Here is an 18736-nt window from a genome sequence, read left to right on the forward strand (position 1 = left end):
TTGCACTTTCTCCCATTCAATACAATACGAGTGACACGTCTTGTGTTATCCTATAGTCTTTTTTGTTATTACAAGGAAGCTATATTAGCTTTGACGTAAAGTTTTCCCTTTCTGACAAAATATTGCACCACCTTGCTTATGGAACGTCTACATATTTAGCATTCACATCACAATCTGAATGTAATTATAGGCCAGCCCTACAAACGGCTTGGACACAAGGCAGCGCTTGTGCTCTCAACACGGACGCCAAAGAACATTACGTCCTGACTCACCTGTTCCTTCATTACTTTTGCAGAGAAATAAAACGAAACCATGCATAATTATGAGCGACAGCTGGTTAAACGTTCATTTCTAAATAAAATTCATTGTATATATGCAAACAAAGACCAGAAAAAAAGCAATGAGAAGGGATTTGCAATTTAGTTTCTTTAATATAATCTTATTTACACTGAATTTTTTTCAGAAATGTTTAGTACATAGTAAGTTACATTACTCTTGCATCGAATAAACAATGACACTCAGGACCTAATAATTGTACAATGTGATGATACCAGTCACATTACTTGGAAAAAGGTTTTTTCTTAGAGAAATATGAAAACAACTGTAACTTCAGGCAAAGTCCATACTCATCTTCAAGCTCACTAGCCATTCCCACAAGTACACAACATTTAACGTCACCTCTTTTGTGTTTTATGCAAGTTTAAAAACATTTCACCACTCTAGGCATTCACGGCCTTTTGGGAAAAACAGAAAACTTCATTTTTGCACACTTGTCATAGACACAAATTCCGACCTATCCGATACACATTAAGTGAGGAAAGAGACATTTTAAGACAGAACCAAGAATATAAAGGTGATGGATTTTATTGCATATATCACAAATATGAACATGACCACCGGGGCCCAGCCTACATTACTTGCTGACTCCATCCAGGTCAAAGGTCGGGTGTCGTCCTCTCAACGTCCTGAAGAATCAGCAGCAGGTTTAAATACTTTGATTCATACATAAAATAAAAGAGATTAGTGTACAGCTTTCACAAGAACTCGGCCTTCTCTGAAAACTACGGAATAATGGAAATAGCAGCAATACTTAAAAGGACATTACATGGTAATAAATAATTGGTTAAAAAAAAACAAGAAAAAACGAAGAGAGCGGAGAGAAAAAGACAAAAGTGGTTGAATAAACACTATGAGGTTGGCTCATTCTTTACATTTACAAAGAATAATCAGGTGCCATGCACATCAAGCACTACATAATGAAATCCAAGACACCCCCCTGCTCTTTCACCACACCAAAACCTGGACCAAACACCTCTCGGTCAGAGTCCAGAGAGGCCGCTAAACTGAGCTGAAGGACATCAGCGATCGTCCACAGGGGATTAAACACTCCATGATGGGCGATTGTACACGTGCCAGCCAAAGTGCTGAATGTTACTCGAAGCAGTGGTTTCAATGAAAGAGCCGCGAATAACAGTCTGGAGGTGATTTTCAATAGTACGTTAAGTTAAAACAGTTAATGCTAAGTTACCATATGACTATGGCTAGATTCATTTGGAAAAGATTAACAGGGTCCATCAAAATTAAGGACAAAAAGAGCTCCTTTAAAACATTCGCCATCCGTTTTCTTTGCGAAACTAAAGTTACGAGTCGAGTTTAGGTGTGTTAACGGACACAATGGATTCGAATGTTGTTCAAGAAGGTGACAGAAGTAGACTTGCTTCAAAATCTGCATATTAAAACACCATTCATTCATCAAAAAGTAGGTCTTTTGCAGACAACGGAGGAATGCTCATTGGATTAAAAAAGTAAAAAAAATAATAATAATTTTTATGCGACGAAAATACTGGCTCACTCTGGAAACCGCTGACTTTGCAAAGGGCTTTGGGTCCTTCTCTAGACTGCACGTGATCGTTGTGCTTCAGCTGAAGAACATTAACACATGGGTGCTGTTACATTCACAGTTCCCATGAGAGGACTAAGACTCGCCGTTAAACACGTTCTTGATCTCAGACAAAAAACAAATAAACAAACATTTCAATAATACATTTCAAGCAATCAAGTTAAAATTTCTACAATGAGAACTGATGAGTACAGGAAATGGATACCACTGAAATGCCATCCTATAGTACTGAACAGGATGTGAAGAAATAAAATAGAGAGTACAGAAACAATTGGAGGTGTTACACACATAAAGAGCATGACAACGCTGACCACCCTTGTCCTTCGAGACACATTTGCTGTAGGTAAACTGGTTTAATGGTCACAGGCTCTGTGTATGTTAAAATACTCCACCTAGACTAAAACATGAGCTCTACTTCATGTAGACCACAGGCTCAGCGAGGCTCTACGTACTGCAGCACAAACATACTCGCATTACAGTCAGACGCTATCAACCCACCGCTTCAGTGACAAAGACAATACAAACTGGATTTTTGAGAAAAAAAATAAACGTTGATCAGATTTCTCCGTAACTTATGTGGTAATGCGCAAACAATTACCGAATCACACCGCGAGGAATCGTTAGTCTTTGAGAGTTTTGCCCCTGGGTGGTCACTCCCCTCCGTTGCAGTCTCAGGCTGGCGGGTGATGCTAAAGTCTGTCAGGAGACACCAGTCCGTCTGTCCTAGAGAAAGGGAGGGGGGTGAGAGGGATGGCTGGGGCTGTTTGGTGGGTTTGCTGCCATTGCTGGCTGGCTGGACAGGGCAGGGCACTCGCTCACTCCACTGCAAAGCCACACGTCTCCTCCACGGCCGTTAGGAGCTTCTCGTAGAGCTTCTCGTATGACTCGTAAGGCGGGATGTCGATTCGGTTGAAGCTGAAAGAATATGCGAAAAGTGAGAACGGTATTTCAGCAAGAGCTCTGACTTCATTCCATCTTAAATGAGTCCTACCATGCATTTGTATAGTTTGATATTTATAAAAATTACTTCAATCTTTAATTGTAGTACCATAAGTGTCATATGACCATTTTCCACTCCATTCTCTGGCCTTTTTTTTTTTTTTTTAACTACCATGCCTTTTAGAAACATACATAAATCATTCCAATATGCTGATTTGGTGCTCAATAAACATTTCTTATTATTATCACTGTTGAAAACAGTGTTGAGTTCAAAAGAACAGCAATTATTTTAAAAAGAAATCTTCTGTAGCATTATAAATGTATTTAATATCACTCTTAATCAATTTATCCCTTTAGGAGTTGTTTTTTCTGAGTGACACACACAAAAGTAAAGACTCCAACTCTAGCAAGGACAATCAAAAGGTTGGTATCGTTTGATAGAAAACTTTTTTAATTTTTAGAAGAAACAAATGATTACATTTGGACATTCTTATGCTGAGAAACTGCTGATAAAAGACATTTGACATGTAGGAAGGAAATGAGGTAGAATGACAATTCTTTTGTGTTGAAGTTCCCCTATATGCGAGCTGCATCTGGAGCAAATTTTGTGGTGATAGCATAAAGGAATCAATAGTTACAGCATTTTGAACCAAGGTAGCCTTTTTGTTTAGCCCTTGACACTCCATAATGGGCATTTTTAAAAGCGTTCCTCCATGAGGAATATCGTGATCGATGCTTTGGATTATGTTGATTTTGGACTCATTTTATTCGGGAGCATCCACTGTAGGTAATGATGTGCCAGTTTCTATGATCTGTGCATGTTTCATGAAGTTATAAGCGAAAAATTTCATATGAAAGCTACATTTGTAAGCGCCTGTGCGCCTATTGGGTGTTGTGTTGTAGCTCCGTGAGGAATATCTCGTGATTAATGCACTGGATTATGTTGACTTGAGTCATTTTAATCGCGAGAATCTGCTCTAAATAATGTTGTGCAATTTTCCACAATCGGATGTCTCGAAACATGACATAAATGCCGCATTCGTATGTTATTTACATATGGGTCTTGCATGGTTTTACAAAAACTTGCTCACATTTAAGGTCATTGCACACAGAGTCCGAAATTCGCATCCAAAACTTTCGCACGTTAAAAAATAAATTCGACCTCACATTATGTCAATCGCGTTTGCACACTGCCTCTGAAACTTTCGTCCGTCAAAAAAATATTTGGATCAGGTTCGATTTTCTGCGTTTTTCGCATCCGTGGCACGCATCTTGAGAGACATTTTGACAATTCAGAGCCACCGTACACAAACGCAAAAATCCAGAATGCCATCTGACAAGTTGATCCACGTCGTCTACAGCACAAAACAGCAGCACTGAATGACAAACAACGTGAGGAATTCAAAGAGACCGAATATAAAGACATATTGTGCCAGTAGTAAAGCATCAAACAGAGCCACTGACATCCTGAAGTAATCTTTGAAACGCTCGTATAATCCCGCAGCTCCTTAATGAGGTGAATTCTCCTTTCTCTCTATGCAATCTCGGGATTGAATGGACCCAATATTTCCTCTTTCTTTTTCTCTTTTTAAGAAGAGAGAGGACAACTAAATCGTGCTCACTGTTGCTTGAAGACTTCATTTTGTATTGTTTTGCGATTTTTTTCGCAACACCTTCATTAATACGCATCGGACTCAGTGTGCAAGGTCTCTGTGCCTGACGAATTTTTAGGATTGCAAATACAAAAAAAACGCACGCGAAAATTTCGGACTCAGTGTGCAAAGGCCTTTAGTCAAAGCCCGAAACAATTATGCTTGTTGTATTCTACTCCGTTAGACCGATGACAAATGACATAGTACTATCTGAGCTGTATTCTGTTTTTGACACATTGCAGTACATAGTACAAAAAAGTATTTAATAAATTATGAAAACTTTTTTTATTTATCAGCAAATAACAACACTACTTGGGAGTTAAGAAAATTCTAAAAAAGGTAAAAAAAAAAAAACAAACAAAAAAAAAAACTTTTTAATAGGACATTTGAATCTAAAATAAAATAAAAGATTTTTTTTAAGTAAAAGATCATGGAAACTTGGATTAATCATGGTATGACCCCTTTTATGACAACAGAAAGTGTATATTTAATTTTTTTGAAAACCAGGGCTTGACATTAACACCTGCCAAATGCGGGTGGATTTCAGCAGTGGTGTGCAATTATGAAATTATGCCAAATTATGAGATATTAAAAATGCTGAGTGGCTAGTAACTTTGAAAAACCACTAGCCAGAGTGGCTGGTCAGCAAAAAAGTTAAAGTTAAGCCCGGTTGAAAACAAAACAGATCTTTTGCATCTTTTATTAGTTTCAGGTTTATTGCTAAATCTTACCATGTGTGGGCTTTGGGCAGATTGTCTGTGTTGGCATCAATTAAATGAATAGTGAAGAGTCTTGGTCCTGCAGAACCTGTAGAACCTTACAAAGATACATTCTAGTTATCACTGTTCTCCAAATCATCACACTCAACAGAAGTGAGCAAGAACACAATCTACTTTAAAAAGACACATTCACAACTCAAGTAGCTTCCATATTGTTAAAAGTGAATCAGATTATTCAGAAGGATGTAAGGTAGGGAAGGGCTTGGGTTTTGTTTGGAAGGGGAACCTATGAAACATGTTAGGCTATGGTCTTATTGGGTAAAATTGTCCAGCATGTGTGGTCTTAGATTAAAAAAAGAATGTTTAAAAAACAATTTCATAATGTGCATGTTCAATTTTCTTTAGAATAATATGCACTGATAAACTGTGGTTCAATTCTGGTTAAATTCTGGTTTCATGTTACCTTTAGTCAGGAAATTTTTCAGTAGGTTTAAGGCCAATACAAAGTAAACAGTGACAGACTAGGAAGTTTTGACAAGCACAATATGTCATGTATATTGAAAGTACACATGGCTTATCCATTAGCCACCTTGCAGTGCTTTGAAGCCTTGTAAAGGAACGCGTGTGGAGCCCGTGACGAACTGTAGCAGTCTGCCTCTCCTCTCTTCGTCAAACGATTCAACCGCCTGCCAGAACCACTTCACTATGTTACTGTCTGCCACACAGTGCTTAAGCCGCGTGTTGGCCTTCCAGTCGTTCAGATCGATCTTCCCCAAACCACCGATGATCAGCTACAAGGCAGAGAGAATCATATAAACATTATTTCTGAGAGGGGCAGGCCTATATGAGCAATTTATTATACATATTTGCAATACGTTTGATGGAGATACACTACCGTACCTGTTTGGGATCAGTAAGATTTTGTTTTCTTTCAAAGAATTGATTTAAGATTTTCTTTCAAAGAATTGACTCTCTTTATTCAGCAAGGATGCATTAATTTGGTCAAAAAATTAGCATCACAACTGTTTACAACATTGATAGTAATAATTAATCTTATTGAGCAGCAAATCGGCATATTAGAATGATTTCTGAAGGATCATGTGACTGAAGACTGGAGTAATGATGCTGAAAATTCAGCTTTGATCACAGGAATAAATTGCATTTAAAATTTAAATAGAAATAGTTCTAATTTGCAATATTATTTCATAGTATTACTGTTCTTATTGTATTTTTCAAATATATGCAGCCTTGGTGAGCGCAAGAAACATTTTTCAAAACCAAAAAAAAAGTACTATCCCCAAACCTTTGAACAATAGTGTATGAAAAGAAAAAAAAAAGCTATATAAAAATAGTATTACTTTAAACAGTTTCTATAAGCCATTAAGTTTCCCAAACAACGTGTAATTAGATTTCATCATTCCTAATCGTTTCAGGACCTCAGGACTATGAGAGCAAGACTTTTAATGTCTCTGATGTTTAATAAGGTATTCATGGTTATTTTAAAGAACGGATTCAAAGTGGATTCAATCATTCGCGTGCGTCATCACACAAAAATAGGGCTGCAACGATTAATCGTGATGAATCGTTTGCAAAATAAAAGTGTTTACGTAATATATGCATATATACATATTATATATATATATATATTTCCAAACTTTATACCTGTATGTGTGTGTATTTATATATACATAATTATTATACACAGAACACACACATACAGGTATAAAGTTTGGAAATATATGCATTATAAATATTTATATATTTTATATTACATATACATATTTTATATATAAATATAAAATTTTTTTTACACACACATATATATTACGTAAACACAGACTTTTATTTTGCAAACGATTCATTGCGATTAACCGTTGCAGCCCTACACAAAAATGTTTTACACATGTAGAATATGTTTTATACATGTGCATAAATGTTGCTATTTATTACAATGCATTGTTATACTGATCCAAAGAAATCAAAATGATTCATGACTTGAACCATAACAACACATGACATTTAAAACTAATAATATATATATATATTAACTATATATATATATATATATATATATTATTGTTTTATATATATATATCTGGGGCAAGAGAAATATATATATATATATATAAAATTGTTTCAGATTCGTATACGCATAGCACAGCTCAACTGAAAACACTATTGCATTAATCACAAGCATAAGAGAACACACACGTGAACATGCACACAACTTTCAGTAGTTCACTTACTTAATGCCATTTAATAGCTTAAATGCAGATGGAATTAACAAATTCTTAAACTGGTTAAGACTACAACTTGGCATTCTTAACCTCCTACGTGATGGTAACATTTCAAATTCAGGATTCAGAATGTGTTTAGTTGCCATTTAATATCTTGCTTATCCTGTGTTTATTTTGTGTCGAAAGCGTGCCTTATTTTTTTATTGAACATTATTACTGTATAGTGCTTCTTGCAGTAAACATTTTAAAGTTTGTTGACTATTATAGCTGTTTGGCTAAAATGTCATTATTAGTGTTATGATTCTTCTTTTCTCTACTTTTAATGTGTCTGATATTATTCAGAGCAGTGTCTTCAACAGCCTGTCCATTCAGTGTGTCTGAAATGTCTGGATTACCTCAAGTTCCTTGTTGTCAAAAGGCTTGAGCAGATGCTGTGGAATGAGTTCGTTGAAGCCTTTCTGCAAGGCGAGGAACTGGGCCTCAATGCCTCTCATGAACCTCCAGTTGACATACAGCCTAAAAGAGACACGATCAATCATTAGAGATCTGCAGTGGAACCTGGAGAATGCTAACAGGCAACTGCGCCCCACGGTTCTCCATTAACAACCTCTGATTCATTTCTATTTGGCAATGACTCCCAGACAATAAAGACTCATAAAAATTGACATCCCACTAACATTCTTGATCGGTAGCTTATATATCCAGGGTTCACTCAATCAAATTGACAGTGGAAAAAGCAGTGAGGCTCCTAAAACCTGTGCCAAGCCACTTTAGCGAGGGTGACTGCTGCCCTCTGCTGGCTGACTGTCTCAGAGAGAGTGAATCTGCTGTGCCTGGTAGTCCACAAAGCTTGTTTGTCTTCATACCTCACATATTCTTTCTTGTTCTCCTCCGTGACTGGGATGTTCTTGCCATTTGGTTTCAGCTCATGTTGGAGAAATTTGCCAAAAGCATTATGTTCTACGCAGAAGGTGTGGTCCAAAACAGATGTGATGTCATTCTCTCTGAAAAACACAAGAAAAATATAGACAAGTTATTCATATTGTTGCTTACATTCAACAGGCATTACATTAACAATCCATAAATATCAAACTGTTTGTTTGGCCACACTGAACCCAAAATATGCCTGGGCATTTCACTTTGTTTTTACTTTTTTTTGTAATTCCATAAAATGCAATGGTGATTCTCTTTATATTCTTCTTAAAAACCAACAAAACTGTTTTTACATTTAAATTAGAACGCATTAAAAGCAGCACAAAAATGCTAACATGTTGTTTAAATGCTTAAAATTGTTTCGTAGAGACATTAGAGATATATAAATTGTACCCAAGTATGAATTTCTCTACAAAGCATGAGCTTGTGTCATTATGTAGTTTTGAAGACTTTATTATTATAAAATTTGGAAAATCATAAGCTGGTGTATCCTTTTAACTGGTTGTGTAGATATTTTAATTTTTCTTACTTTATTTGTATTTACTTTAATACTAAATAATAAAAATAAGGGGGTGCTTTATTCATAATGTTAATAACATCATGCAAAAAAAACAAACAAACAAACAAAAAAAAAAAACACACATTGAATTTTAGCCATACATGTCATCATATTCTGGCTTGTGCACTTTAAGAGTCTTTCAAAGTGTGACGGGCACAATAGTGGTGTAGAAAAGTCAGTGAAAGATAAAAGCGCGCTCTCTTATTGGTCTAAAAATCTTGATTTTCTTTAAGCAAAATATGCTTTATTTAATTGTATTGAAATTGAATAAGACATTTCTTATGAAAAATCACTCACAGGATCCAGACGAGGCTCTTGTGCAGCTCTGGGTCCACAGTCTCAAGGTCACAAAGCTGGATGGGTTTCCCCAGGAGCTGCTTATAGAAGGGCAAGGTGAAGCCTCCATTGATGTAGTGCCCGTGGAAAACAGCCAGACCCATAATCCGCCCAACAAAGTGGAAGTAAGACAAGTGGTCCTGAAAAAACAGCAGAGGGCGTGACAGGAAAGTTAATGAGACCCTGCAGCAGAAGAACATTTAGTCAACCTTTTAAAGCACACATGAGGACCACGAGGTCCAAGCAGCACAGATTTTGCTACATTTCTTCATAACGTACTGATTTACTGGGCCTTGTTTAAGAGTAAGCCTGCAACAACTAATCCATATTATCGATAGTGAAAATTGTCAATCCGTATAGATTAGTCGCGTCTACCCACCGTGCACAGAAAACTTGCACTAGTCACGTCAAATAACAGCCCTGAATAACGCATTTCTATGGACAAACTGCATCTTAAAATAGTGGAGGAAATTGAGTAAGCTGCTGCGGCAAAGGTACGTGATTCAAGCTGCCCAAAACATGAGAATTCTTTATTTTCAGCTTCAAGCTAATGCATTAGCGTAATGTCTTGCCCTGTCAGGCGCTTTGGCAAATGTGCATGCTGTTTAATGTGTGATAAAATTTTAAATTTTACGTTATATCCTTATCTGTAAGTATTACAAATTCACACAAGTATTTCTATTCTGCATGAAGGCTCGTCGTGATGGTCAGTGTTAAACTTTACTGAACGAGCGCCGGCACACGCATGCGCGTCAAACAGATGGGACTCATCAGAGAGGGAGACAAAATATTCATTTTGCTGAAATATCTGTTGTTAGATGTTAAATTTAGGTTTAAAAGTCAACATGTAATTCAAGTATTTTTTGAGAGTGGTAACTATAAAGGGATAACTGCATGTAGTATAATATATATGTTTTTTATTTTATTTATTTTATTTTTTATAAATTTTATAATTTTTTAGCCACTACTAGAGGGGACTGTATAATACCTCATAGAAGAAGTGCTTTTGGGCAGTCAGTATTTTCTTATAGAGCAGTACATACTTGGAATACTATACCCATAGAACTAAGAAATATTACATATCTTTCTTCTTTCTCTAAAAGGATAAAAGGGTGGTTATTGGATAATCAAATATGTATTCATAAATAGTGGTTCTTTGTTTGTTTTTTGGTCTTGTATGTATTTTTTTGCTTTTGTGTGTGTGTTTACCATCAACCTGCCAGGGACTGCAGATGAAAATTAGCCAGAATGGCTAAATCTGGCACATTTACATAAGAGACTTGTTTCTTGTGTTAATTAATGTGCATTGTCCTCTTTTAAAAATAAATAAATAAAATAAATAAAAAAATATAAGTAAGACGTTTCTTACATTTAAAGGATAAAAAAAAAAAAAGACAGTAAGAGGTTATTGTGTCCAGAATGAATGTGTGTGCTCCTGCAGAACATTCCTCTTATCTGATGACAGAGTTTGTGTTTTTCTTTATTATCTTTACTATTATCTTCATTTTTAATGTAGGGATTTAAATCTTTAAAGTCTTTTTGTTTTATAGCTCTTTTGCATATAGATATATTCACTATAAATGTTTTCATAGCATTTAGTTGGCACGTTTGTTTGAAGGACAGCATTGGGCAGGATATGAAATAGTCAATAAAAAAAAAAATATAAAAGAAAATTGGTCATTTTATTCGATTAATGGAAGAAATAATCTGCCAACTAATCGATTATCAAAATAATTGTTAGCTGCAGCCCTATTTAAGAGAGAAATCCCAAGCATAGGTCACCAAATGACTTACAGGGTTGATGGATGAATCTGGGTTGATCTGTAGTGTGTAGATGTTATCAGTTGAGTACTGAAACAGGCCGTAGTATGGATTTAGCATCTCATGACAGAGAAGATATAACCACTCCCTGGAATAAGACAGGAATTCAGACACAGAAGTCAGATAGACTTTTTAAGAAGATGCTCATATCTTAGTCTTGCTGGCTGCAGTTCAATCTAAACTCTGTGCTCAACAGGGAAACACCTGCAATATCGTGAACATGATACCCTGCATGCTGATAAGCCTGGCTGAGATACAGCTAAACTGTTGAAATTATAAAGTCAAGTCTGGCGTATGAAAAGAGATGGGGGAATAATGAGGCACAAGGGAAATTAATTAATGAGAACCTTTCATATGGAACAGATTCATATGCTACCTAGCAACACCACCGTAATCCAGCCCCTCCTCTCCTCTAAACTTCACCATCAGCCGCTTCTTCAGGTCTTTGGGTCTCATCTTCATGATCTGCCTATAAGACTCCTATTGCACAGATAGAGCAGCACTTAGAGCAGTGACATAACACATTTTACTTCCATAAGATGCAATTCTGAGTGAAACATTAATTTACATAAATTATACAGAATTAAATTAAAGGGATAGTTCACCCTAATATAAAAATTAAGTCTGAAAAATATTTGTCCATATAATGGTAGTGAATAGCGACCAGTATCAAGCTTGTTAACAAAAAGACAAAAGTATCAGAGAATGATCCCATGCGACGTGCCGTACATTCCAAGTGTGCTTGATAGGGTTAGGTGAAAAACAAAACTAAATATAATGTATTATTTAACAAAATTCTTGACCTTGGCCATCTTTTGTGGATACTCTATTAGCGCAACAGTTCACTACATCTCGCCCAGAAAAAGCACACAAGTTGTGAGAATTCAAGATTAACAAAAATACGACATGAGGGTGAGTAAATAATGACTTAATTTTCATTTTAGGGTGAACTATCCCTTTAAACAATTATAAACGAAACATTTTAAACTAGCAAAAAAAAAAAAAAAAAAAAAAAAAAAATCAGATGCAAATTTTTAAAATGTTGCTTTAAAAAGCAAGTAATTACACTACCTTTCAAAAGTATGGGGTCTTTTATTCAGCAAGGACACAAAATTTGATCATAAGTGACAGTACAGACATTTATTTAACAAAAACGTATACATTTCAAATAAATGCTGAGTGCTGTTAAATCTTGGGTTAAAAAAATATATCACCGTTTCCACAAAAATATTAAGCAGCACAACTAATTAGAGTCATGTGACACTGAAAACTGGATTAATGACTGCTGAAAATTCAGCTTTGATATCACAGGAATAAGTACATTTTAAAATATATTAAAATAGAAAAAGTTTAATTGTAATAATGTTAATTTTAGTTGTAATAATATTTCAAATTATGACTGTTAATGTATTTTACTGTACTGTATTTTTGATCAAATAAATGCAGTCTTGGTAAACAGACTTCTTTCAAAAACAATCTTACTGACCCCAAACTTTTGAATGTTAGTGTACACTGAGATGAAAATACAAACAAACATTTTTTCCCTATGGAATTACATGCAGTGATGAATTGCACGGTAAAACCAGAAATGTGTATTGAAGTAAATAAAGTGAAATATACATAAAAACATGTTGCTGTGACCAAAAATTGTAGTTACTAAAGATACTGAAATTGGTGTCCTACTATCAAAGACCAAAAATCAGGCAAATCAAAACGTGATGCAAAACATTTCCACAGTGCTGTTAGAACTAAACTATGTATGCTAACATGACACACTATTCAGCTTTGTGACTGCAAGTACCTCAAAGATCTCCTCACGGGACACTTCTATGCGGCAGTGGCCGGCCTGAGGCTGCTGCAGGGAGAGCTCATGCCGGAGAACTTTAAGTTTTTGTACCAGATCTCTCTCGTAGCGCACCGGTAACTCCCCGTCACCCTCCTCCATGCCAACCTCCATCTGTACGGGCAAAGCCTGGCTCGACTCCTTCACCTGAGAGTGCTGGCTGCTCATCACGTGCAAAACACACACAAATGTCACATGTGATCCAATTCCTCTGGTCCACTGGTTTGATAAACTGCTATGAAAGTGCAATGTAATTTTCATGCATCATTTGGGTTACACTCCCACTAGGGACGATTAGGAATTGAATGTTGAGAATTAATTTAATAAACCCTTATACAAGCAAGCAATTATCATTACTAGCAAGTTTAATTACACAAGGATGATTTATTCATTGTGGTGAATAATTAACGGGATAATTTAAGAGCTGGGATGAGTAATCAGATGTTATGAGCAGAGCAGATGTGAAAGATGTTTTACCTCATGATGTGGTGTAACCTGGGGTCGGTGAATTGTGTGGTTCTATTATTGTGGTCGACAAAATAAATTCGTCCTGACACAGTGCTCCTGATCTCCCAGCCGGGCGGCAGAGGGCCCAGCTCCTCACAACTCACGCTGTTCAAATCCCTGAAGGAGCAAGCGCACCCATCACACCTTCTGCTCAACACACATAATGGTGACCTAAAACTCTACCTATTTACCTTCTTCCTGGGTGGGAAATTAACTGCCAAAGTGGCAGGTGAATGCCCTATTTTACCAGCCACTACGATTATCAAACGTTTTTATTTTTGTACATTCAAAGACATTAGCATTTAAAGTTTGGGTTAAGATTTTGACATTTATTCAATTATCATCAATGTTAAAAAAGGTTGTGCTGTAATATTTTTGTGAAAACCATAATACATTTTTCAGGATTCTTTGATGAAAAGTTTAAAAACTAAAAGGCTGCCACCCTAATAGTCGACTAATTTTTAGGCTCAGTCAGGCAAAATTGGTATTTTAGTTGCAGAAAAAAACAACCGTCACAGGAAGTGGCGAGATCACACAGTCTGTGAGACGGACAGATTGTTAATGACAGGAAATTCAAACATTCGCCTATCATTCATCATTCGTCGACCTCAAATATAGCTTATCACTTGAAAATGTAAGTAGTAGGATCTTTACAAGTCTGCTCACTCTAACGTTAACCTAGATAAATGTGCGCTTACTGCATAACATGGAGGCGCCGGTGCGATCACTTGCATTCAACTTAAAATACTTTGTCATTTTTCGGTCATACAGATAAGAATAATCCAACATTTGAAATTGTAAAAGGTTTGCTTTTATTTCTCTAAACTTTCAATAACAACAAAAGTTGTGCATTTGTAAAATAATGAAAACAAACGCTTTCTGCCATCTCAGTCTTAAGCGAACTTGAATGCGTCACAAAAACGAACCGAAACTCAGCATATACTTGCCTCATAGACATGAGAATTATATCTATAGAAAGCTTGAAATGTCTACTTTTAAACAAATTTATTTAAATCAAATATTCTCAGGTTATGTAATCCATATGAACTGTGCATATATGTGCGTCCACTACTGCGGAGATGAGTCAGCATTGTCAACTTCATCTCTGCAGCCGAAAACACTAATTTATCAATAAATTATGGCTGCGTTTTTTTCATGCCACATTCATAATCATCACGTTTGCCAGTGCGCTGCTGCAAGTTTTATGCGTGCATTTGAGCACTGATTACACTATGTATTATATATAGGCGATTAAAGGCGTATTTATATGTTTATTAATATAAAACGCACAATTATTACTGCCCTAATAGAAAAAAACAAAAACGGCCTTTTCAAAGGCATTACTTTACAAACATGGCCACCAAGCAGACAGACTTGTCTTATTACAGAGATGTTGGCACAACTAAAGATCCAAACAAACAGTCGACAGTATATAAGAACTTTCAAAACACACACGTGCATGTTGAACATACAATCATGTTGTTGAACCAATCTGAAAAAGACCCATTTAAGAGGTCACCCGCTACAGTGAATGATAAAGCAAAATAACCTGCCACCGGCTTGTGTTGATTTCCCACCCTGCCCTCATCACTAACAGACTTTTTCTTAAGTCTCTTTCCTCATGCTCCTGAGGTCATTATTATGATGATGAGGAAATGATTAATCTTCACAATGTCAACAGTAGGAGCTATTAAGTGAGATTGCTGATTATTAAGTTAGCTGATTGTGGACATTAAAGAGCTACGATTAGAGCGATATCACAATAGCAATCAAACAGGGGCAAGGCGGGTGGTGATTAAACCTACCGGGGTATTCTAGGATCATGCCAGGTGCTCACGCCAGTCTGTGTGTGCAGAAAATAGACTTGGCCCTGCACAGTGGTCCTTTGCTCTGTATTAGAAAAGAGAAGAGACACATGTTATGAGTGAATGAGCAACAGCTAACTCGGTCAGAGCAGTTTACACGTAACCTGAATGAGCGCCAGGGCTATTGCAACAGGACGCTGAGCATCCAGTTCTCAGACTGGACACAGCTAGTGTGGCATGTCTAGTCTGAGATTTAATTACACTGGCGCCGTCCACTGGTCACGGCAGAGGACCCGACCAGAACACCAGCAGGGTCAGGCACAGTTACACTCCAATGAGAGGCTTTACCACAGCCAATCCACCTGTATAATGCGGGCCGCAGTAGCCACACGGCTCAGCTAAAGTAGCGGTGTCACATAGAATAGACTTCTTTCAGAGCTCAGTCTCTCCAGTTCACTGCACTTCAGTAGCCTGTACACAGAGCGCTAAGCTGTTTTAGTCTCAGTGGACTTCAGCATTACTGAGGGGAAGAGATCAGGTATACACACTGGGACGTGCAATACTGTATGATATTTATATATAAACCTTTTATTGCAAAACCATCACAGTCTTTAAAAAAAAAAAAAGAACGGTGACTTTCAGATTATACATAATGACAGGAAAATTGCTCACACCAAGTGTATTAAAGTAGGTGAATTTGTTACAAAAGCAGTGCCTCGATTCCAGTGGTGTTTTAAAGCACTGGCACTAAAAATAAAAAGCTAAAACAATTAGATTTATTTATTTATTTATTTTTTTTTTTTTATCGACCATGCTGCTGACCCATTGATAAGGTGCACACACTTACCGTAGCCCTCAGGGAGGTCGGGGGACTGGTGTCCGTGTGGTCGGTTTTGGGGTGTGTGTGCGTGCCCTCGGGAATCTTGGTTTCTGATCCGTTGTGCTTGGAGTCGCTGCTCCTGATTGGGTGACTCAAGTGCACGACAGTTTCCTCCGCCAGCGGCCCCTGTGGGATCTGTGTATGGCATGGGCTCCTCCATGAAACAGCTGAGAGGCCGTCCGGGCCCCGAGTCCTCAAAAACTGGCCTGAAACAAACAAATCAAATGTGAAAATACACCGCACACAGACACACAAACATTAAGGACAACATAAAAATCTCCCTATATTTTAACTGTCACAGGAACTATCCTACACAATTAAACCATTCATATTCAAATTTTCATAATCTATCAAGACATGTAATAACTTTCATGTAACATTTCTGAAATTACTATTCAGCCGGTCTAACAGGCCACATAGGTGTGGTTAAGTAATATCATAATCATCACACTCATATCAAATCCTGGTGAATAAAAAGAAAGTTCCACCCTGTATTATTTTTCCAGTCTTGGCCAAATGTACAGTGATGATGATAAAAACAGTGATGAAGTGTGAGACTAAAGGCCCCGAAATACTTCAAGCGAAATCGAAGATCAAACTGATGTGACGTCATTTCGAACAAATTCAGGCCAAAATGAACTTCGTTTTGGGAGTTTGAAACAGCTCGCCAAAGCGAACTTTTGGTAAACATCTTTGTACAACCCTTGGTCTGTAGTGATTACGTAATAAGTAAGTGTGCACAGAGGCTCTGCTTCTTTCATATCAAAATCTTTTCCATTTTATTTCTGCTGTTCTATCCGTGGAGGTCAGACATCCGTGAGTGAAAACATGAACACATTGGAGAGCTGCTTTATAGTAAAAGTTGTACTTCTGATGAAATGAGACACTGACGCTGTTTTTCATGTTTAATACTGTAAAGCTGCTTGATATATATATATATATATATATATATATTATATATATCTTAAAATAGTGCTATATAAATGTGACGTGACTTTACTAGAGTGCCAAATTGCAGAGCTTGTACAAAAAAGCATATCCAAGCGGCTATGATCAGATGAATTTCTTATGCTTTATTAAAATGCTTGTTTTCTCAATTTTGTTGTGTTTATTTTGTTACTGAGAGGAAAGCATGCAGCACAAATTTACATATTCATCTAAACGCTGCTCTCATTAGTGTGGGGCGGTGTCAGATGTTCAATTACAGTATAGCCCTGCTCACGTATTTCAGACTTCGCATGAGTATAGTGGGGCCTCAACTGGTCTTTAGGAAGTTCAAATAAAGTGCTTTCAATCTGGGCAGGTAGCCAGTCAGTTCCAGCAGTAAATAAATGTGCATCTTCAGGACAGAAAATTACTCACCCTTCATTCTCTACCAGTCCTCTACAGTCGACCACAGGACCTCCACTGCCAATTCTGTCTCTGGTTTGCAGGCTCACTACAAAAAGAAAATGACATCACATTGAGGCTCTTCATTTAGCAGAAAATATTCATTAAGTGATGATTAATTGGTTTTAGTTTGATTAGTTCTATTCAAATTTCACATTGAAATGTCCAGTATTTGGAAAAAAGTAAGAACTTCAATACATTAAAAATATAATATCAAACTAAGTGGCATCTGCAAACAAATAATGCTAGTGCTTTTTTCAGAACTACACTATTATGAGGCAAATGTAGTCAAAATATTTAAGATGACTTGTGTTATCTTTCTTCAAAATTAAAACTTGGTTTGATATTTTGTTTATCCACTATTATCCATTTAAACGTGTTGCTGAAGTTGGTAAATACATTTTCTCACAGGCCATTGTATCGGAAAAGTTCTACCTGCACTGTTCAATACATACCAACGATTTGTCCACGGACCGCATCACTGTCAGATGGGTTCAACTTGCACAAGTCTAAACGCTGGTCTGATGGTGAGATAGATAACATACATCAAATGTTTGATTGCATTGTGAGGTTATCAAACTTAACAGACGGTTAACAACCTTGATAAGGCAAAATGAAGAGATAATGGCTGGCTATAAAAGTATCACACTCACAGCCTGTGTCTTTTAATCTGCTGATGGCATTGGACAGGAGCCGCACACAGCCTAAGAAACCAGCCCCCTGCTTCTTATGGATCTTCTTATGGTTCCATACACTAATGGTGATGGAATCAGTCTTCCCAATATACCTGCGGAAAAGCTCTCTTTAGCAAGTTCCTCCAGTGAAATTCTGATTTAAATCACTAGCTAATATTGCTTCCATTATTTTAAAGATTAACTAAATGACTGAAACTGCACAACATCATGAATACCACGGAGAACATAAAAAAAAAAAAAAATTAGCCTTCAGTAAGGAAATTTGCTCACAGGTCGTAATGCTGATTCCACTTGGGGTCCAATGTGCTTTTGACCGTGTCTGTAGAGTGGCATTGACCCGAGCCATCTACCACCACTTTGGCGAAAGGATCAGGCAACCCTGCAGCAGAATGACAGTGTGGCAGGAATACAAATAAACAACAGAGGACAAACCCGGCCAACACACACTGTCCTCACACTGCCCTTGGAAAAGAATGGGTACAATCTGGACAGCTAAGCATGAATTCTCCAACAATTTAGAT

At 36.9% G+C, this 18736-nt stretch overlaps 1 protein-coding gene across 2 annotated transcripts in view; it reads right to left on the reverse strand.

Annotated features, from left to right (window-relative positions):
• Positions 1–413: 413 nt before the first annotated feature.
• Positions 414–18736, reverse strand: part of smurf1 (SMAD specific E3 ubiquitin protein ligase 1) — a 44744-nt gene continuing 26421 nt past the window's right edge. Inside the window, exons 3-18 of one of the 2 annotated variants that reach the window (XM_067382404.1) lie at positions 18486–18594; positions 18174–18307; positions 17976–18041; positions 17494–17569; positions 16099–16337; positions 15252–15336; positions 13417–13563; positions 12898–13099; positions 11473–11576; positions 11070–11184; positions 9237–9415; positions 8314–8451; positions 7843–7963; positions 5800–6001; positions 5223–5298; positions 414–2815 (exon numbers count right to left, since the gene is read on the reverse strand). In XM_067382404.1, coding sequence (XP_067238505.1) covers positions 2716–2815; positions 5223–5298; positions 5800–6001; positions 7843–7963; positions 8314–8451; positions 9237–9415; positions 11070–11184; positions 11473–11576; positions 12898–13099; positions 13417–13563; positions 15252–15336; positions 16099–16337; positions 17494–17569; positions 17976–18041; positions 18174–18307; positions 18486–18594 — 2093 coding nt within the window. In that variant the 3' untranslated portion in view covers positions 414–2715. Of the gene's footprint in view, positions 2816–5222; positions 5308–5799; positions 6002–7842; positions 7964–8313; positions 8452–9236; positions 9416–11069; positions 11185–11472; positions 11577–12897; positions 13100–13416; positions 13564–15251; positions 15337–16098; positions 16338–17493; positions 17570–17975; positions 18042–18173; positions 18308–18485; positions 18595–18736 lie in introns of both variants that reach the window. The other variant, XM_067382403.1, reaches the window with a different exon arrangement.

This window comes from Chanodichthys erythropterus, chromosome 3 (genome assembly GCF_024489055.1).
Source record: "Chanodichthys erythropterus isolate Z2021 chromosome 3, ASM2448905v1, whole genome shotgun sequence".
NCBI classification, from domain to species: Eukaryota; Metazoa; Chordata; class Actinopteri; order Cypriniformes; family Xenocyprididae; genus Chanodichthys; species Chanodichthys erythropterus.